At 38.2% G+C, this 23,808-nt stretch overlaps 1 protein-coding gene across 1 annotated transcript in view; it reads right to left on the bottom strand.

The window, feature by feature from the left end:
- The window catches only part of LOC136254979 (uncharacterized), a 143,201-nt gene that overhangs the window by 58,619 nt on the left and 60,774 nt on the right, over positions 1–23,808 (bottom strand). The window contains exons 14-16 of the mRNA XM_066047700.1: positions 19,123–19,461; positions 17,679–18,056; positions 8,884–9,171 (exon numbers count right to left, since the gene is read on the bottom strand). Of these exons, the coding sequence (XP_065903772.1) occupies positions 8,884–9,171; positions 17,679–18,056; positions 19,123–19,461 (1,005 nt within the window). The remainder of the gene's footprint in view (positions 1–8,883; positions 9,172–17,678; positions 18,057–19,122; positions 19,462–23,808) is intronic.

Raw genomic sequence — 23,808 nt, 5'->3', positions numbered from 1 at the left:
AGGAGATAGCTACACAATACTGTAGGAGTATGCAAGCCAGATGAACCAGATAAAGGAAGACACTGAGCCAAGCCAGCCAGAGCCTAGTAGCTACGCCAGGTGAAGGCAAAAAAGATTAAGCACGTATTGAATTGCCTGACACCAACACAAAGGAAGTTCGCCATGCCAGCTGCACAAGACAAAATTGTTTACTTGTATTTTATATGCAACTGTTTTGTAAATAGCGTGGCATATGTTTTAATGTAATGTTTATTTACGTGAATGAATCCACTGGCTTGCTATTTTCATAGATACTATAGAGTAAGGCTATAGTAGCTATCTATGCTATTTTGGATACTTGAGATGTTACAGACATAAAAACTTACTTGTAATCTTCTTGTTTACACAAGTGGCTTCTGGCTCTCCTGCACGGGCATCGCTAATCTTTTCCTTCGTGCAATCTGAAAATAATTAAGCAATTAAGGGTGTGGTACTGGGCGTTATATAGAATTACACGTATGGTCAAGTCATCAGCACGAACAGGAGCGACGATTATACGTTTGTGCCTTCATTCACAGGCGAATCTATCCCCGGTTAGTTCATGTCTCTAGACCTCGTAGTTTTCTCAAACATTAATTATTAATTAATTATTTATTTATGACGTAATTTTAACCGCGTTTCGTATTATTCTTAGTACTTGGTTGTATAATTAATGCCTGTGTTGTAGCTACCGAATACTTGGTTACTTAGCTACTGACTTGACCTATCACGGACTACAGTCAGTACTGTAGCTAGCAGTAGCTACCGTAGACCTAGATGAATTGGTGGCCAAGTAACGCCACAAAACCCCAGTTAGTGCATTTTTCAAATTCATATATTCGTTATCTAGATAGCCAAAGGAATGGTCAACCAAAGTTTCAACTCTAGAAGCCAAGAACTTTTGAAGTTACAGCGCTACAAAATGGCAACAGCAAAAAATCGATTTGTGCAGTGACAATAAACTACAGGCACTTAATAAAATGATCATAACATACGGATGCAGTCCTCTACCAAGATGCAACTTGCACCATCAAATTCTCCATGAACAAGCAAATCCATTGCTGGGTAAGTTTTGTCTTCCAGGCCTTTTCCTACGACCAGGGGGACCGGCGAAGGCGAACGAACGTAAGAAAAAGTGATAGTGAACCACTCGTCCAATGCAAGGCAGACTAACACTGATATTTTCCGTCTCCTTGGGTGTACTGACACGAAACAAAGATTGTGGAACTCCTCTTGCTTTTGGGATCATGATGCTACCAAGGTTTTTGGTGTTATCACTTTCCTTCATTGTGAAACACGCACTTTAGAATTTATAAAATTTTTTTTCGATTTTGTAATATTCCACCCATTGCATTCTGCGGGCCCAGAGTGCGTTTATTGCATTCTACTGTAAAATTAGCTAGCTAGGCTTGCACAAACATATGGGACCGGTCACAGATGTTTTCGTGATTTAAGTGTAGTATGAAGTTACTAAACTCAGTGGCGAGTGTTCTCATGTGTGGCAAGTTTCTCGCGTGGCTAGTGCATATTCGAATTCATGCGATGTTCCACAGGTATCGTACAGTATATTGCAAAAGAATGATCCCGTGAGAAGAAACAAGCATTACTCGCATGTGTATACTCGCGACGTTACCTGTGAGCTGTACTGTATGAAATGCAGCCAGGGCGGCTCCTTTGATCTGAGGTGTGAAAGTGTTATATAAATACTTAACACTACATATTACATATTAATACCTGCAATCTAACACTGGTAGGGGGGAGTTTGTAAAATATGGAATATGGGATAGCGGAATAATTCTCTAGTCTGGTTAATCAGTCTATAATACGGTCTCCTATTAATTTTATAAATATATATATTTGTTTAAATGTAGACTAGCTAAATAGGCTTTCTAGCATTCTATTTACTGCACAACATGAGCAAGGATCAGCGTCGCCTACGGCTAGTTAGCTAGTCCGCACATACATATATTTATAAAATTAATAGGAGAATGTATTATAAACTGTTTAACCAGACTACATAATTATTCCGTCATTTCGCTATTCCGTAATCCATGTTCTACAAACTCCCTTTTTTATCTGTCATCATACATGTCGGAGTCACCATACTAAGTGTCTTTGTACTGTTTCAAGTGGTGATCACCAGTTGGTAGAGCAGTATCAACAAACCATTCTACTTCTTCTTGAAGTTGTTTGTCACAATGTGGGGATGGTGCACTTGATAAGGCATCAGCTGTAGTCAGTAGCTTTCCAGGTACATGTGACACAATGCTAAGTCTAAAGTGAAGAATTATAGGAGGTAGATGGTCAAGGATTTTGGCATTCAACAATGGAATGAGTGCTTGTGATCTGGAAAGTGAGTACCCAGTATGTGGTTTGAACATGCCCATGTAACTGCCAAGGCCTCTTTTTCTGTCTGTCGTTCAGTGTCAGTCATGGAGCGGGATGCATATGCCACTGGCTTCCAGGTTTGGCTTGACTGTTGGAGGAGGACCGCACCCAACCCGTAGGAGGATGCATTAGCAGATACTATACTGCTGGCTTCAGGGTCATAAAGTTCCAGGACTGTTGGCTGTGGCAATTCAGCTTTAATTGCTATGAATGACTCTTCCTGTGTTGGACCCCACACCCAATGGACTCAGTAACTCATGTAATGGCTGACTAATTTGGGACAGCTGGGGAGAAAATTTCCCTAAATGGCTAGCCATTCCCAGGAACCTGCGTAACTCAGTAACATTAGTAGGGGTTTCATATCAAATACTGCCACAATCTTCTCTAAATCTGCTTGGATTCCTTGACTATCAACAAGGTGTCCCAGGAATTTAACAGATTTTTGGTTGAATTCACACTTAGTTCAGTTCAGGGTGACAATAGCTGTAACTGTAGTTGCTAAAGTACTGCCAAAAATGTAGAGTTGTGTTTTGTGGGTTGAAACCAAATACAAGGATGTCATCCATCTGGCATACTACTCCTTTCAGACCTTCAAGAATTCTCTTCATTCAGTTCCAGGGCAATTGTGAAGTCAAAAGGTAATTTGTTAAAGCAATACTGCAAATGGGGCTATGAATGTTGTAAGGTGGTGAAAATCTTTGACAAGAGGAATTTGCCAAAACTGACTATTGGCATCAACTTTGGAAAATATAGGCTAACAAGGCTAAAGTTTCAGCATCGGGTGTATTTCTATGAGAACACTTTAATTTAACTTCTTCAAATCTACTACACAGCCTTGCATAGTCCCTTCACCTATTAACAGAAGTTGTTGATCCGTACATACATACATACGTACGTACGTACATACATACATACATACATACATACATACATACATACATGCATACTTGTAACTAGTAATTCGTGTGGAATTTACAACATTGGCGGCATTTTCCCAAATTGTATACAACAGTGTGCTAACTTGTTGAGTTTCAGATTCTCCCGATAAGCCAGACACTTCTCTAAACTGTTCTTCATTTGGACCAGCTGTCTGGATTACTGAAGTCAAAAAGTTCCTGCGTTTTCAACTGAATGCCAGCTATCCCACTTCTGACACCATGTGGTGGTTGCTGCGGTGCATTCACTAACAAGTCAAATAATTCTCAAACATTCTGTTAATCAATATACCAATCACCAACACACTCAAGATTATACTAACTGATAATAATTACAATCACGAGACTATATATACCCTACATTACATAAGTCTGTTCCACACCACACAATCCAAGGATGATATAGTTTTTGTGATAATCCTCGTGGTGAACTGCAACCATACTATGTCTCCTATCTTGTTAGGATCTGGAGCAACTATTTTAGAAGAAACTATGTGACCTAAAAAGTACGCTTCGTGTGAACAAAACTGGCAATTAGCAGGGTGCGTTTAAGGCCAGCAGAGTGAAGACGATCATAATCTTGTTGTAATTAATTGTGTAAATGGTCTTCAAAAGACTTTCCCATTATGATTATATCATCAATGTAGACCAAGCAGTCTGACTACTGAAGGCCTGCCAACACATGGTTCATCAAATGTTGGAATGCAGCAGAGACATTGCAGAGAGCAAAAGGCATTACATTAAACTCAAAAAATCCTTCTTGTGTACATAAAGCTGTCTTCCCCTTGTCCTCTTGAGCTCCAGTGCCACTTACCAATATTGTTCTTCAGATCAGTGGTAGAGAGCCACACAGAGGTATCCAGTGTATCATCCACCCTGGTTAATGAGTATGCATCTTTTCTGGTTGTTGTATTGACTTTTCTACAAATGCGAATAGACCCATCTTTTTGCTTTACAAGAACAATGGGTGAGCTCTTAGAGGGAGAAAGGATACCTTTTGTCAACATCTCATCCAAGAGCTTACATACCGATTCAACTCGTGATAAGGTACATTCGGTGCTTGTTGTCTAGTGGGAACTGAGCCACCTGAGTCAATACAATGCTTCCTCACTGTTGTGTGACCAAGGTCATCATTGTCTTTAGCAATAATATCAGAATATTGGGATAGCAGGGCCAAAAAATTGTTCCTTCTGTGCTGCCAAGATATCTTCAGGTAGCAAGATTGGCATGTCAGCTGCCATACTAAATTGCAAGGGTGGCGGGAAAAGGGGGCCGAGGGGGCACGTGCCCCCCTATTCGAAAAGTAAGGGGGCACAAAATTTGGCTGGAAACTTCGCAGTATTCACAGCAGCATACATGCGTGAAAATTAGAAGCGCAAATACATAGGAACAGGAGGGGTATTAACATTAGTGTTACACAGCTCAGTGACTGTTACGTACGCAGATACACAGCTTACAACTTAGTGAATCACATGATGCATCCAATTGTAAGCCACAATTGATTCCTATACTTTTGCGCACACAATTAAAGTCCATTGATTTAAACTGTATTCTGTAAAAAGACGTGACCAGTCGGCAGGGGATGTTGTTTCCAAAGATATTTGTTGTTGTAATGGTGTACGGAACTACAGCAACGTGTTCATGAGTAAACTAGATAAGAACCGCAATTGTACTGGACTATTCTAACTGGAGAGCAGCAGCTACTTTGTGAAAAGATCATTCGTTACTAATAATGTACAGTACATTGATGGAAGACTGCCAACATTGTTTAATAAGTGATTACCCCCAAGGTATTGAGATTGATTCCAATGTAAATCACGTGACTTACTGATCAAAAGGAGTCACCATTGCTACAACAGAGTGAGAGTGAAGAGTAGTGGATGAAGTAAACAGGGGTGCACTATGTACAGTATGTAGCCATAGTCAATAGCTAGAGTAATAAGGCTCGCACACAATAGCTAGCTAGATGTGCATAACACATTTTTAGGTTTTTATACTACTCTATTAGGGGCCCATATGAAGATGGGTTCCAAAACGTATGCAGAATCAAATTGTTTGTAGGTTCTACTGCTGCTAGGCAACTGGACTTAGGAAGGTGATGGACGTTCTGTCTTGGGATACCTGGTTGTTGATTGTGTAAGTGCCCCCCCCCAATTGCGGACAGCATCCTCTGCCACTACTAAATTGGCTAGGGCAATCATCATCTACACTTGTACTACAGATTTCTGACTCATTTATTAGTTCAGCAGTACCAATCTTACTGTTTTTGTAAAGAGTAACATCAGTATATTGACCACTCAGCCTACCACTGATTGATTCGTAGTTTTCAAAAGCATTCCAGCTACCATGATTGGCAAGGTTTGTGATGTAAGTTCTTCTACCAGCCAGGTTCCTTCTTCATATGGCTGGATGTGAGCTATTATTTCCATTTCACGGTGTGGTGGGATAACACAAGTGTTGGGTACTATGACAGTACTTGTTTCAATTCCCCTGTCACAGGTTTTACCTCATACCATACATTCTTGTTCAGAAGAGAAACACTAGATCCAGTGTCAATAAGGAAGGAGACTTAAATTTCATGACAAGACACATTATTAATTGATAAGCAATTAGGTTTATCTGGTCTGGCATTACACCACTGTTTTTCCTTGGTGTCTTTTCTATTTTGCTGACCAATAGTATGTGATTGTGCACCACACCCTCGGGAATAATGTCCAACTTCACCACACCGATAACAACTGATAGGTCTACTTTTCTGTCTGGCTTTGATACTAGGACTTCCTGGTGCTAGGATAGACCCTGGGAAATTAATTCCACTGCTTCAATATGTTGGAGTGGATCTTGAATGTCTCTGTATATGCTTGGTGTAACTTTGCTGATGTGAATGGCTCACTAGTCTTCCTTATCGCTAGAAGATATATATCCAGCTCAATAATCACATGAACTCCTTCTTTCAGTGTAGGTGGACATCGCTTCTTTACCTCAAACGAAATACTAGAGGAACGCAAATTGTATACTTATCAAATGCTATCTGCTCTAATAACTTTTCATCTATACTTGGAAATTCCATGCGTACGAGGGTCAACAAATCATCTGCAAAATCAGCCCAATTCTCTTCCGCCCTTTTTCACGATTATGAAAGTCAATCCTGTATAATTCGGCTTTGCAACAAGGCTCAAAATGTTTCCGCATGGCTTCTCTTGCTGCTTGGTGGTGTTGTCGAGTCTCGTGAGCAAGACACCTGTAGGCCATGTAAGCTTTCCCTTTCATACACATGTGCATCCACAGTAATTTGTCTGTGTCACTCCATTGATTAATTACTGAGACAGTTTAAAAATGACTCACCAAGTGATCAAAAGGTCCATCGCCATTGAAGGTCTCCGGGAACAGAAGTGGACAATTTTGTTGCCATTCAGGTAATTGTAGTTGGTCACACTCTACCCGATCCCCAGACAGAGTGGTCATTGCTGCAAGGAAGGAAACACAAAATACTGAATCAACTGGACAACACTTCCATTACTGGTACTGTTACTGCATGGTACCACAGATCCATGTGTATGGTTAGAAGAAACAGCTGTGATTGTGTGAAGTAGATAGTTTTCCTGACTGGTTATCCTGCCGACTACGCCACTGTGACAAACCCCATGATGGTGTACTTGTCAGACGTATTTACTAACAACTCAATGATCCTTCAAACAATAACTGACCACCAGAGCATTTTATTTTGTAACAGTGACTTGGGAAGTGGCTGTCGAGTGGCCTCTTTCAGAGTGCTATGTATACATTTTCTCAAGATTGTCGTAACCTTAGTTTCTGTGTCCAGTTTACATATGACTCCCTTGTCCTCTGACTGCACTGTGATAAGTTATGCTGAATCTGTGTTACTGCTCACTACTCCCAGGAACTGGTCAACATTAGCAGTCTCAGTCTCTTTAGTCAGTTCATCAACTAAAGCAGATTTTGTTAAGCATTGTGAGCTTACGTGGCCCTTACAGTGGCACTTGTAGCATGTAGCATTATGTGCTGGACACTTATCACTAGAGCTACACACCATCTGTCAGGTTGTCAACAGGTTGAGTCTTGCCTCCCCTTTGGGGTGGGTTATGGGTTCCAGTCTTCTTACTACAGAGTGATTTCTTTCTCAGTTTGTCCATATGACTCCACCTACCATCCTGTAGGAGCTGATGGTGGTCTTTCATTGCTTCTCTCTGACGAATCATCTTCTTGGCCTTCTCAAGGTCTAGCTCAGTGCCCATCTAAAGACACTCTGGTAATGCAGTGTCCCTTATGCCCATGGTTAGCCTGTCACACAGTAATTGATCCATGAGCTCTCCATACTAAAACGTTGCAACTAGGTTGTACAGGATTGTGACATATTGTTTAGTGGACTTACCAGTGAGCTGATTTCGTCAGTTGAATGTAGCCATTTCCAGTATCATGTTATGACGGATTCTGAAGTAGTCATCAAATTTCCCAGTAACAGAATTGTATTTTTACCTGTTTTCAGTATGAGTTGAGTAAATCATCCACTGGTTCTTCCATACAGTACAATAGGGTGCTGACTTGTCACACTTCTTTTTTCATGAAGAAGCTTGACATAGCTTGAAAGCACTGGAAGTACCATTAACAGTGACTAGTTAGTTGGTTAGGGACATTCATTCATTGTATGCTGTTTACTGTTAAGTCTTAGCACTTAGTTGTGACTGATAAATCATGTTGTTCACACTAGGAGGTGTGGGTATACTCCACTAAATGCACACTGATCTTTCTAATTAATGTTTTCATAAGTAATTTACTAGCTCTCAATAGACAATATGCACACTAAATTATTAAATGCTATCCTACTAGGCACCTGTGAGAAGGCTAAAATCTGTGAATACAGGGAGTCTGAAACATGTAACTGAAACATTGAAGAATATGTATTATTTGAAAGAAAATGATAAATAGGCTTGCGCGGTGCCGAGTCTCAATGGTGACTGATTTTCACGAATCCCATACAAAATTATGGACAATGAATGTGGCTAAGACAATAACTCACCACTAGAACCACGGGTGCGGCTACTCAATTGCAACATATTACTTTCTAGTTAGAGGAATTTGTTGCTGTAGAAGAATCATCCATAGCTATTCTACCGTAGATGCAATGAAGTGATTCGCACTTTCCCCCATAGACCACAATACATTCAGTCACCGCTGTGATGTGTTAAAAAGTCACGTGTTTATTAGAAAGTTTACAGTATGCATATCATCTATTTAAATTGCATGTACACCTCATATACACCACTATCACGGTTTCCTGCAATAAGCATTGGATTTTTCTGTGAAGTTTATGAATATTTACAGCAAGTACTTTTTGTAACACAAAAGTGATGTGTCTCAACACATGTCGTAATGCCAAAAATTTACTCTTTGTGCCTCTTAAGAGGATCTACTAATAATTATGTGCACAGGATAGGTTTACAATTATGAGGTAACCAGATAAAATGTGCATGAGTACATGAGAGTATGCATGTACACTATATAATAACAGACATTTGCTTACCATCAAGAACAATGTCCAAGCTAGCATTTCCAATAGGGTTAGTGACAGTACATGTATAAGTCCCAATATCACTACTACTGAAGTTACTAATGCTGTAGGTACTTTGAAAGACTGCAGCAGATGCAGTGTAAGTCACACTTGTAGTAATAATGTTGTTTTGTAGTTCAATTCCATCCTTCACCCAAGTAAAAGTATCTGGTGGTGATCCTTCTGAAGTGCATGTTAATGAAACTGAATCACCCAGTGTAGAATTGACGTTTTGTGACTGAGTAGTCAAAATAGGAGAAGCTATGAAAGAGAGATCATTATTATTTCTACAAGTGTGCATCAGTTTAGTTACATCTATAATTATATATCCCATCCAAAAACAGCTTGTAGCTGTAAAAAAGTGCGCGTCCAAGTAAAGCAGAGTTAACTGTGACAAAAAGTAATGATATCATAATGCGGCCATGTGTGAGGTGTGAAAGTTGTAAAATTAATATTAGCTAATTGGATAATACAATATTATTGTTAAAGTGTTAATGAGAACTATGTGATGCTGCTAGTTTTTTAAGTGTGTGAGCATCTTCATAAATGCCACATAAATTTGATTCTCAATAAAGCAATGTGTATAGATTCTCTGATAGCAATAAATAGTTTGAGTTTGGCCGCCTTTCCTTTGTTCATATAGCATTGCCGTACACAGGAAAGGCGGCCAAACTCAAACTATTTATTGCTATCAGAGAATCTATACACATTGCTTTATTGAGAATCAAATTTATGTGGCATTTATGAAGATGCTTACACACTTAAAAACTAGCAGCATCACATAGTTCTCATTAACACTTTAACAATAATATTGTATTATCTGATTAGCTAATATTAATTTTACAACTTTCACAACTCACACATGGCCGCATTATGATATCATTACTTTTTGTCGCAGTTAACTCTGCTTTACTTGGACGCGCACTTTTTTACAGCTACAAGCTGTCTTTGGATGGGATTTCAATAATTTTTGTTAGAGTAAGCATATACTGTTGAAAACAATCGGTGAGTTTCCATGGTTTTGACAGAAACTCCAAATTACAGTGATAGAATATTAAAATGCAACTGTAATTTTAGTGGCATGCAACTGCAGTCAACTAACACTAGTAAACCCTTAGCAACACTTTGCCTTTCATCTTGTACTGCATCAAGATACTCTAGCTAATACAGCAGTCACAAAACAGCTGTAACACAGCAATCAATATTACAGCATATTTACAACTTCTGCCTAACACTGGATTTTATAGTTTAAATCACTAGCTACTTACAGACTTTACAATATAAAAATACAGCACTTGTAGAAACGTGACTGTTCTGTTAGAGTCATTGACTACTCTATTAGAGTATCTCGATCTACTTCACGCATTGACTAATTCAAGTGGAGAAACCACGCCTTTGCAATAGGAACTCTTGTAAAATGAAATAAGAATAGTAGAGAAATGGCAAGTATGTACAGAGACAATAGAGGGGCGCGTAATTATGTCCTGTTGTAAATAAACGCCGTTAAAATTAATTTTATATTACTACTAAATAAGCACACCAGAATAGGCTGTGATCTTTGAGAGGCTGTTGTCTCATTGCTTGTCTTTTCGTGTAGAAGGAATTTAGTGCTACTGAGACACAATTGGTGAGTCTAACTATACATGTATTTGTGTTGTAAAACTTAATTGTAAAAAGGTGATTAGTGCATACCGGCATGATAAAACATGTGTTTGTATCTCGGTTTGTACAGTAGAGTCTCTCACGATTATTAGAGATAGAGTAGTAACACCTGACGTCACAGTCGTTACATAATCACTTCCCCGGGACAGAAAATGTACGCATACCATTGGGGCACGAGTTTACTTTGCCTGAGGTTTGTTGAGACTGTCTTTCTAAATGAAACCACGTTGTCAGGAACAAAGAAGAGAGTAGTATAACAGATATTTAAGTAGTGCAGGTTAGTTTGATCCGTGCTGGGCGAGTTATGGCTGATAATTGTGTGGGAAGCCGTTTTATCCTTTTAACCTGGGTAAAACCAACCTGACAACAAGATTGGGCAGAGTTTGTCTCTGTGCCCACTGTGAGCATTTATTATTGATTTATATTATTATCAAAGCTACTAGCTACCTTTTAAACCAACCTGATGCCCAAGTGATGTTTTTCATCATGCTTCTCATTTATGTCCTGAGTAAGTTTCATGCCGAATGGAGCACCAGAAGCCAAGTTGCAGCCTCTTGAAGATACTCCGCCATTGAATTTGCCCCACTTTTGCCCCGCGGAAGTTGCGGTTACACATTTTAATGTAATTTTGTGACGTAGAAGTTATCACTCTATTGGACCAGGGTAAAAATTTTACTGCTATATTTAGAGGTTGTAGCATTTGTATATCTTAGTATCTTAATAAATAATCATCCATGATCACTAATCACTAATAGTACAGTGAAAACTGGTCATTATTCAGGTACAGACAAAATTTTCTGACATAGCTTATTAAGGAGGTGGCTGCATTTTGCGGCCTTAAAATGGTAAGAAGCACGCTGTTCTAACTGGCTATAGAGATGGATTTAGTGTGAACAGTGTATGAGACAGTGAGTACCGGCAGCAAGGGGGCAGCCAATCTATTAGAGCACCAAAGGCACTGCTTCAGACATAGGCAGTTGGCTGTCAGCCCAACGTGTAAAAATTTTCACTTTTGGTCCTTATAAGTGAAAGTGATGAAGTCATTATCCATAGGATATTATACTATATTTTTCAGAGTATCCCTTCAGTTCTACTATATAGTAGCCAAGCATAAGATGAACATAACACAGCATTCCAGTGGTTTAGTGGTGACCACAACACTGCCTGAGTTAAACTGGTGAGATTTGAGACCACCAGAAGCCCTGGAATACCTTGAACACATGAAATACCAAATATCTAATGCCTGGCTTTCATCCACAGTGGACCTGTCTTGGTGGCCACTTGTACAGAAGGGGAACAGCTGCCACACAGTCTTGCGAGCAAAACAGTTGCCATACCCTTAATTATCAATTTTTAAAATTTTGAGCAAAATTGTGCGTGCAAGTGAGTGCGATGTTGTGCTTTGGCAGTGCCGTGTATATGGTAGCCATATCAGATACTGCCTAGCAGTGACACATCATGAGTATTTAAGTCATAATACGTTACTTTATCATCCATCTAAATACTATCCTTGAATGTGTCATTTTATGTACAGAGCAATCTGCCACAAGAAGTGACCTGAGTAAGGTTTCAGCGTATTATTGTTAACCATTAATATTGTTCACCATTGTTAACCATATTATGTATAGTGAAACCTCACTTAGTGTCCACCTCTTCAATAAGACCACCTCATTATATTGGTCACCTATAGAAGGTTCAAAATATAGATAAACAGTAGTTTATGACCTCATTCATAAGGCCACCTTGTTATTCAGGCCAAATTTTTTTTGGTCCCAGAGCTGGCCCTATAAATGAGGTTTCACTGTATTTATGTGCATTTTTATTTTTTGTAACTTTTCTTCAGGTTTACTGATGGGCACTATGAAGCATTGTTGACTGGTCCGTACATAATGTGGTGACTTGAAATGCTAAAACAGTACGTAGCATGTCTTGCATGCACATGTTGTAATGTGTTGTAATGTGTCCACACATCTTAGAAATAATTATAACTGTATTCTCTATAAATACTCAGTTCCATTGTGCCACTGGGTCATAAGTGGGTTGAGTATGGATCATTCAGGACATTTTGGTCACATTTTGTCCTGGCCAAGTGGATCTCATCCACTGACAAAATATGCAAGATCAGATCACTGCATAAATTACGGTGGAACTTGTTTATTGCCACCTTCACTCAATAAGCAGGTAGCAGTATATAAATTCTCAATTTGGAATTGGCTTTTCAAGAGAGGTTGTGTTTCTATACTGGTGGCCCATTAAGACAGGTTGTACTGATGGAGTGTACATACTAGAGATGCAACAATATCCTCCACTTAGTGTCGTTTGATATTGATACAATGGAGACTATGTATTGTTGTAAGCTATACTATTATATTGCAACTCTAGCACGTATTTATAACAGGAATGTTTGTTAACTGTTTAGACATACTGGAGCCACACCCACTCATCTGGATTCTACAAATGGAGTCATACCAACTTGTGACTGCACTTATTACTCGTTACTCCCACTGTGTTTGGATGAATATACATGCCGTTGTGTGAGACTTGCTACCATGGCAGGCCACTGGAGAAGAGTTTCATAGCAGTAATATCACAGTCATTGTTGTACAATTCTTACATTATTGTTGTGAAAACTATTTGGTATTCATGCGTCCTCTGTACGTTGTAATTTCATGTGTAATTTTGTGTGGGGGTGCTATAAAATGCATGGTGACAATTGTAAATTTTTCAGGTGGTTTTGCATACTTCCTTCAGCTACATGTGCTAATTACTTACAGCTTGTGTCAACAACTGGTAATCGCAGTTGTGCTCTGTGCCATTCCTTAAGCCGCGCCCTTAGAGAGCAAATTACGTGGGGGCGACTAATTTCCAAAATCGAACGATGGTATGCAGCACCATAGATTATAGACTATAATCTATGGCAGCACACTTCTCTTTGTGGCTACATGCACTAATTAACTACACACAGCGCCAGTTCATCAATAACCAGTGACCGCAGTTGTGCTCTACGTCATTCTTTAAATTCCGAGTTAAATTCTTACAGAGAGCAAATTACGTGGGGGCGACTAAATTCAAATTTCAAACTAGCCATTCTTGAAAACATATGTTTCAATCTCAACGAAATTTTTAGAACAGCTTAAAGACACATTGCCCTACATGCCAAGCGAGTATTGCGGAAAACAACAATATGGGGCTTCTATTTGGCCTCTAGGTCGACTGAGGACGGCTGAAACTTCGTTTGGTGCTGAAATTACGACTGTAGGGTAATGATGTCTGGTGAAATCAATGATGTGAATCTTGAGGCGATCAAGATAGTACTGAAGCGATAGCAGGGCAATCAATGTTCGGAATGCACAAAGGAACGCAATGCATGCACCTGCGGTTGCGTCTAACCGCATGTGAAAAAAAAAACAAAAAAAACGAAACATCCCCTTTCATGTTGGCAATCTCGATCATGAAACAGTCGGCATGGATTTGCTTCACTGCTTGTGTGGTAGTTACTAGTGACACGATGAATTTAACTCTAGAGTTTCAGAGCGATAGCGTAAAAGACGGGTGAGTTATAGACAAGCAAAATTTGACAATGTTCCTTCCTGTAAAATCCTCACTGTAGTGGTCGCTACGCTATATTGCCTGCGGTGCGCGTTTCTGCTTTACTGGCCGCGCGACTCACTACCATGAGTCTTGATTAAAATAAGGAATATCATTTGCACTTAGATTCCTGTAGTAGAGTAGCATAGCACCAAAAAATGGGTATTTCGTGCACTTTGTGATACAATTATGAAACTTTCCACACAAATTGTGCTCCTTGCCACATATGTTTTTTGATATACTGTAGAGTCATCACTGATTTGACCTTTGGTGACCTTTAGAGCCATTATTTCACCGAAAATTAATCATTTTGTCTTTATCTCCCTGAGACATTATTTTACACTGTTAAAACATGGTATCAAATTAAAGGTGTTGATCTAAGAACTTTATTGACTTTTGTTTGAAGTTTGTATCTCATTCCACTACAAAGTTATGATCATTTTTGTAAGTTATAAAATTCTTTGCCCTTGGGGTGTAAATTACTAATAGGCAAGTAATTCATAGAATTTCAGAGTTAATATAAATGATCATAACTTTGGAATGCAATCACCTATTGACTTCAAATAAAAGCTGAGTAGTTTGTTTTAGCAGCACCATTAATTTGAAACTGTGCAAAGTGATGCCTCAGGGAGACAAAGGCAAAAGCGATAAAATTTTCAATACAAAAATGGTTGTAAAGGTCACCCAAGGTCAAATATACGATGCTCTATATCCAAAAAAATTATGTCACAAGGAGTACAACATATATGGAAAGTTTCATAATTGTATCAAAAAGTGCACAACTATCACACTGCCACTCTATCTTACAACACATCTTACAACACATCTTATCCTAGCAACAACTGTACTGATTGACTGTTTCTAACAACAATTATATTATCTACCCTTAACATTGATGTTAAAACATGCATTAATTTACAGATCATTTATTTTCTGGTGTATAATATGCCAGAAATCACTTTTACAAGATCTAATTGTGACTGGATTTTGGAAAAACGATCCAAATCGCGCATTAGAAGTTTCAAGATAAACGGTTTTAAAGAATTGAAGCCAGCATAACTCTCCAAGGATAGCAAGCACGCATATGAAATTTACACAAAAGATGCATCAATCTGTTACCTTTCAAGCCACTTCCAGTACTTGTAGCTGCTTGTACAGTTTCCCGCCAAATAAGATAGAAAATCTGAGCAGTTGGACGAGCGAAGTAGTATCACGAGTGCTCACAAAGGGGTGGAGGCTGAGGGGTGGCGGGGAGGGCAAAAGATAGGCCTCAAAATGGAGGCAGACCATGATTGGAGTCCAGACACGAGATTACAGGCTGTGCTGACTCCTTAGTGGCTGATATGTAGCAAAATCAACAGAGAACACGTCTGGCCAACATTATAAGGCTGTCCACCAGTAAACTACTGATTCTTGCCAAGCCAGGTCCTTCAGGCCTGAAACTGCCATTTGGGCACTCCACACCACCCAGAAAAGACGTCTATTAAAACCAGCCTCGTGTAGTTTGAGTAGTGCTGAGGGTCAAAACTTGTAGTACGATAGTGTAGCTATCCACTGGTGGTGTTAGTTTGATTTTACCTGATGTGCGATTTGGTTCGGTTCTGTAAAATCTGGTCACTAATTACAGTATGCTAATAGAATCACCTATTTCTACAACTTTACATTACAAAGTAAACTTTATTCTACCTATTTCTTCTTACTTTACTAAAACCTATGGTACTTACATAGATAGCTTCATATTAAAAGACTAGATTAGATATAGACTTATGTACAAATCTTGTTTATGATCATATGATTAAATACGGGTAAAGGCACAGCCTGTATACCCAATTCTTGAAACCTTCCATGTTTGCTTGCCACATTTTCAGCTATACAGTTCTTAAGAATAACTTCTTAAGGATACCAGCTAAATATCTCACAGACAAAGGTTATAGGTACTCCGTAATGCAAAACCAATAACATGTAACAAACATGCAAATGACTCAGAGATACCCTAGCAGTGTAGAGCAAAGTGCAAATTGTCATCATGTATAACATCTAATACCATACCTGTTTCACTGCCCATACAAAAGTCTCAATAGTAGCATTGAAATTTATCCCGTATTTCACTGGTAGCAGTGAAAAAGTTGTAATTGCAATTTCATTGGCTAGAATTTATGTTAACAATGTAGCGTCAATTAGTGTTGACACATGTTTAGTACATAGTGACAAATTGTGTACATAGCAATGCTAATGCACAGCATGGATATATGCAGCGAGTATGGTATTAACTGGGAATAGCATGGGAATAGCAGTGATTCGCCTCGTGAAATTTTACCCATTTTCAATGCAACACTCATGGTATTTATCCCAAATTTCACTGCTACCCATGCTATTACTAGTACTAACATAATCAGTCTTACACCTGGGACATGGCCCTCCAACCCTCTGATTTCTGACTGATAAACTGTTACTGACAGTAGTTAGTATCTGCCCTATTAAATTATTTCAAAGTTCTGGAGTTTGTAAAGGGGAATTATGGAATTTTAAAAATAGGTGCCTGCCCACCCAGCCTGTGCAAGCTGATTGTGGGTGTACCTGGTTCTCTGATGACTGGCTTGCACCAAGCAGGCAGGGCAGGCAGGCAGACGGAAATTTGAGTTTTGGTGATTTATTTAAAATTTTATACCTGGCTTTGTTTAAGTATTTTCTTGTTTTTAATGCTGTATTAATTTTGATGATAGATGGACTAATATTATTCTGTAAAGGTGATTTTCATTGCATAAGATGTCTCTAGGATGATTTTAGCAGTGGAATTTTAGGAACCTCGTGTCACTTTTGGGGGTTCCCTACTTAAACAGCACTATGAAAAGCTGTATACCATTCGAAAAAATCTTTATATCATAACAATCAAACTGAAAAATGGGTGCAGTCTTCAAAAAACCAGGGTTAAAGTCAAATGTGGTTGCCAAGAAATGGCTAAAATGTATTTTTAATAGTGACATGGCTCATGGCCAAGGTTAAAAAGTTACAAGTAATCAACCAACTACCCAGGGAAATGTCTTGAGTTCAATACAGAGCACTTAGCTTCACAATGGCGGATCCAGGATGGGGCATTTGAGGCAAATGCCCCCCCCCCCCCCCCCCCCTTCAAGAAATTGCATACAAGATCGAGATACTCTAATAGAGCAGTCAATTACTCTAATAAAGCAATCACAATGTTCATGAGGCAGTGCAGCTTACTTATGAAGCTATAAATAGGATTTTATAATATATTTGGTAAAGGATAACTAGCTATTTTTGTTGTGACCTTTTTTTTTTTTTGCTCTTCAACTTTTTTTCAGCAAGGTGCCCCCCCTCTTTCCAGACTCTGGATCCACCCCTGCTTCACACCCCATGTTATGTATTTACATGTATCTCCATACTCAAGGCAACTTAATTTAAGATTACTTGACAAAAAAACTGGAGGTGAGTGACTATTTCATCAGAATCTAAAAATATGCTGTAGACATACCACTACTAAAACATACAAAACTCACTTCTACTTGGCAAATAGACTCCAACTCTGACACTCTCTTCCATCATGCTACTATTCCTCATCATACATGTGTAAACACCTTCACTATTAGTGTTAAGTGATCTACATAAAAGCACATTGATGACTCCAATAAAATTACTAATAGTTGCTCCACGAGGCTGTATCACTGGACCATTACATCCTCCATCTTCAATCATTGTACTACCGAAAAGTAATCTACCAAATTCAATGTTATCATTACTAGTAGGTCCCAATCCACTAATACAACGAAATAGCAATCCAGTACCCATCGGTCTGATAGTTGAGTAATCTTCAATCATGTTGGAAGCAGACACATCACTACTTCCAGTACTTTCTGGGCCCCCAACAATGGCAATTCCTGTATATAAATGTAATGGCCAAGCAGTTTTTACATGTACATAGGATAAGAAACTTACAAAAATAGTTTATTGTAAAATACTAGTACAAAACTGCAAAATGTTTATATGATGCTATATACATAGCTTTGATAAACTATAGTATATAATAGTGGTTGAAGAAACTACAATATCACATACAATGGTTTTCCTTCATGCATAGCCAGTCACTGATGGTGTTCTTACAGCAAATATTCAACATAACAATTTAACACTTTATTGCTCAACTATACACAAGAACGATCTCACTTACATATGTGACCAAAGTTACCTTTTGTGCACAACATAATTAAAATGCATTATACAGTATTTTATGAACTGTTTGCTATGCTATTACACTATGGTCTGCTTTTTGTTCCTGTGTTTCTGTAGTCCTGTAAATCTACAGGTGATGATCTGATATGACTCTGGATTTGCTGGAACAGCTCAGCCTGACAGCAGCAGGGCTGTTACAAGTGCTCTCAGTAGACATAAAGCATCCACTAGTGTCAAATTGAGCCTGGCAACTTTACCCATCTTCTCGCTCCACTTCTTTCTCCTATGAGTTGCCCACCCACCTACTTCCCCCACCCACCACACCTTTACTCAACAACCTGCATAATTAATATTGGATCAAAAACACCTTGCTCAAACAATAATCTATTCTACCAATACGATAGATGCCTGTGATTAGCCCCATTCATGATCAAATTGAGTGGGCAACTTTAGCCATTAACAAAGCTATGATTAATGTATTGTAGAATGTGTGAAAAGGTATCCTTTGCAAATTGCTCACGTATACTGTAGCTCACTGATGAATGGGATGGGAGTATTGTAGAGGTATACCTTAATTTAGTTGGATAAATGCCACACCTTCAATAGTAGCCACACTAGATGATTGATTCAAAAATTAGGGTTTTGAAACATTGGTTACTAGTGGTCAAATTTGAATAGTCTCTGCATTTACTTTATGAACTAAGGTATATAATAAATGCCATGACATTTAACCCGGTATCTGCTATGCATGCTTTACGATATGTTGTGTTTTACCTGATATACGAAGTGTTAGTGGTTCACTGGTATAGTCAATACCACCAATCGTTGCGATACAAGTGATGGTACCAGCATCCTCTGCAGTTAGATCATTACCAGTTACACTTTGTGTTGTCTGACCAGTAGGAAAACATGTTGGATTACCACTATTATGAGCTGTGTTAGTGTAACATCCTGTAGTGTTCCACTGGTAGTGGGTCACTGTAAATGTTGATCCATCACTTGTCATTACCATACATGTCAGAGTGACACTACTTAATATGGGATAGTCAAATGTGTTAGTAGATCCACTAACTGGTGTACCAGCTGGATTACTGACTATCATGACTGTAGCATCTGTATAGATACAATATTGTATACATGATAACTGAACCTAATTAAATGCTACATAGCTAAAAATATACAATATGCTACAGTAACAGAATATGTACCTGATAGAGCAGGTCGTTAATCTTCAGTTTGTACACTTTAAGTCTTATAAATTTAATTATTAGTTTTTTATTCAACATAGCAGTGCTAGAGGGCGGATTTATTAAAAACTTTTTTACTGACTAGATAGTTGAATTAGCTAGCTAGAATGATGTAGAACACAGTTTTCTTAGACTTCTCTAGCAAGGTAGCAACTTTAGAAGGTGCTGGATAGCTGCACTCAGCCACCAGTGGTGTAAAAAAAATCCTTGATGAGGTAACCAAAATGGCCATGCAGGCAGGGATGAGAAACTAATAATTAAGTTCATGTGGCCTTACTCATTTTGTAATGTTGAGTGTTTCAACTACTACAAACTATAAGGTGTTCAAGTTTGCCTTATAGTGAGCATTGTGCAAATTTGAACCATCACCAAAGCAATGTGTATTTGTGTATGTTCATAACACAAGTACATGTTTCCTGCACCTATGTAAAATCAACTCATCCACATAATGTAAGTATACATTTACTTAAACATCGTACGAAAAACTAATTCAAGTAGCAACCATAGAAATAAGTAAAAGTAGGAATCAGACGTCCACTAGTATAGCTGCAGGTGTACCTTGTTCCATTGATTTTTTTTATTTCCATGATCCTTACCCAAATATAAATTTTCTAATTTTTCCTTACACTTGATTGTTTATATATATTCACAAAAAATAACTCATTACTGGTGAACCATCAGAACCACATCACAGAAAAAATGGTGCTAGGCACAATATAAAAATTCATTGTATGGCATTTTACTTTGCTTCAACTATGCCCCACCCATTATACAGTATTAAAACCTAGAATAATATGAGAAGATCCTCGACAGAAATTACAAATATACATGTGCCTTCGCTGAAACGCAAAGTGGCCATTCCATTTCAGTTTCAGCCATTTTCCATCCGTTACACTATGTTATAAAATAAGAACACTGCACAAGAAGCGTCTTTGCAATTTGTCCAGTTGCACTACAGAAATAAGCTACAGTATTGTTACTATGAATCAATACTTACTTTGTAGTGGAGAAAGAAACTGAAGCACAAAGATCAGTCCATGATGCATGTATTGTAGTCACTGCAGATGGCAAAAAGGCATTTCTCAGGCAGAAGCAACATTGAACAATGAAGAAAGCATACAAGAAACTTTATCTATAGTCAAATTATGCTTGGTAGAAGGCATCAGTCAGTAAGTAAGCCAGTTAGTTAAAAATTCAGTTAAATTAAATCTAAATTTCATTAAGCTCCTCATCGGAAAAGTTTGAAGTGTATTTATGGGCTTGGCTTTTCCTAACCAATATCATCAAGCTGTCATAAAGGAAATGTGTGGCTGGTGTTGGCCATTTGTATTGATATATGGGATTGTAGTATCCATATGGGATAGGTGACTTGCTCTGTATGCACATAAATCATCCCATGGCCATATGCATAATATCATGGGGATACCCATATGTGTAGGGTGAAAAACAATAAAAATAAATACTCTTTGTTACCAGTTGTAGTTCAAATAAAACCCAAGCACAACAGCTAAGCTGTATCTAAAAGGGTGCAGTTTTTAAAAGGCCTGGATGAAAAAAGCTGTGAAATCAAAGGTGGCAGCCATGAATTGGTTGAAATGATGTTAAGGATTATAATGGCTTTGTAAATTGTGACCGGGCCTGCGAAAATATGGTATGTGGGCACATATAAATTGCTTACCTTTTCAAACTTTGATGTGTCATAACTTTGTATTCCATTATTGCATGGCCATACAATGTTCAGCACTTATTAAACACTTAGATAGCTTTACAACACAAGTTACAGAATGAAAATATTCTATCCCAATACTGAGATATATGAGATGTAATGTGGCAAGGTGTAGTTTGTACCCACATGCCCTATTTTCGCAGGCCCAGTCACAATTATTATCATTACCATTATTGCAGCCATTTCATGGCCGCCACCTTTGATTTCACTTTTTTTTTTTACCCAGGTTTTTTAAAGGCTGCATTGTTATATACAACTTGGCTGATTTTTGTATGGATTCCACAAAGCCAACCATAAACTGGTTTTGAGGTTTGCTTTTACACAAATCATTGTTCTTTTTATGCAATGATGATGATATAAGACAAACCAGTGCTCTACCAATACAGAAAAATACCTACTGATCCGACACCAAAGCCAAAGGATCTATGATAATACTAATAATTGTTTGTGCTTGATTGTTCATGGCTATGGCCACTATTAGGTGATTTTATGTTTTCATCAAAAAATTCGAAATGTGGACTGTGGGTGGGCAGGTCATTACCATTATTCATCATGTCCATAATGCTTGCCACAATAGCTAGTTAGGCTTAGCTATTCTCAACTCTCTGAATAACTGGCAGTTATAACTAACTTGGATAACTCTATATACCTGTACTGTAACTGTGTATCTTCTAAATAACCACCACAAAATTCTGCTGCATGCATTTACTTCAGATGTAGCTACATATAGTTGTTCTTTGTGGCAGTTCAGTATGTTCCACTTGAGGTTCAACTTCTTACTCATAAATTTCTGCAAATGCTAATGTTAAAGGGCTACAATGCACAAGGTTAGTGTATGAGTGCAGCAATCTTGAAAACTGAACTAGATACCTATGCTCAGTATTTTGTTAGTCAGGTAAAATAATACTTTACTAATAGGAAAATACATATGTGCAGCAGTAAAAATACATGCGGTCGCTGATGAAAAACAGAAAATAATTAACCCATTGCGAGCTGAATTTCTGCGACTACTCGCCGAATTGCATCATATTACCCTTACCACACACAGAACTATTTAGTAACCACACATCTAAATACTCGCTATGAAATAAAGAAATCATTGTGTTGTTTTTGTTTATAAAATACTACCTGCAATGAAGTTATTACTCAGCAAAGTCTAAACATTGGTTAAAACCAGCCCGAACAAACAACGGAATCCCATCTAACTATCTACAAAGGTGCCTTACACTACAAAGAACTATTCTATACAGTTTACTTATAGTGCAATCCATTCCACAGCTGGTTTCTTCGTGATTTGTCCCATTTTTGCTGTTGCACATGTGTATCTGCACTCGTGACCACCATGCCACATCTGGGATAATGTAGCCGACTGTTGACTTTACCTGTCTCCATTGATGTATAACACTTTCTTTGTTATTAACAAGGTGTTTTCAACTCAAAGAATGATTTACTTCGCCTATTATGAAAGGTTACACTTTCCGCTATTACGTAACAAATGCGCACTAATCTGGGAAGGATCCGGTTATCCCAGAAATGAGACCCCTATGGATATGTCCACTTTAGCACTAGTGGGTCATTCCATGTCAAATCAACAAGGAATTTAGGGTCACCTCTCGAATTTTGACGAAACTTGGTGTGTTTGTAGTACCTATGGTGCTTATCACTCATGCAAATTTTTAGCTCCATACATTCCATAGTTTCTGATTTATGACCACAAATATTTTGAATATTTCATGAAAATTTGGTCCATCTCTAGTTACAAAATCAACTGCAACTTTGTACTGTGTAAATATTTTTAAACACACTTTTCAGTGATGGAAGACTGTTGATTGACCTTTCCAGTGATCCCTAAATTATGGGATATCTACTTAATTATGGTTCAAAAGTACTTCATTGAAAACTTTAATCCCTTATATTTTGAAAAATGCTGCTTGAAATTTTTCGAATTCTTTTGTGAATAATGATTGGGTCATAGTCTATGTTTGATAAAATTTTTGTGGTGGGACCACAATGGGCTCAAGAGATATAATGAATTATGTTGTGGTATGCGGTGGAATTTGTAGTCTATTATTGCTGTATTGGAGTGTACACCTCCAATAACCACTTACAACAAGGCCATGCCAAGTTTGTCTTACAGAGTGAAAGTGTCTAGGTGCATCGCAACCTGTATTAATGACCACCTGTATTGAAAGACCATCTATAAGCTGTAGCTAATTTATACTTTAATTGGATATTAATGTATAGCACCAAAGCATCAACCCTTTCTAGCAAATGGTCCTTATTAGACAGGTTGACTATAAATGAGATTATCATGCGTCCATAAACACATTAATGTTGTACCATCTCTTCAGTTATACCTTATTTATTAAGTAAAATCTTGCCGTAGTGCACTCACATACATATCCCCACTCTACACTATTCAAGTTACGTACATGGCTGCATAGGTACAATAGACCTCCTCTAAAAGGATACCTGGGCACCTTAATA

The sequence above is a fragment of the Dysidea avara genome, chromosome 5 (genome assembly GCF_963678975.1).
Source record: "Dysidea avara chromosome 5, odDysAvar1.4, whole genome shotgun sequence".
NCBI classification, from domain to species: domain Eukaryota; kingdom Metazoa; phylum Porifera; class Demospongiae; order Dictyoceratida; family Dysideidae; genus Dysidea; species Dysidea avara.
Note: the sequence above shows the minus strand (reverse complement) of the source record. Positions and strands in the feature narration are given on the sequence as shown.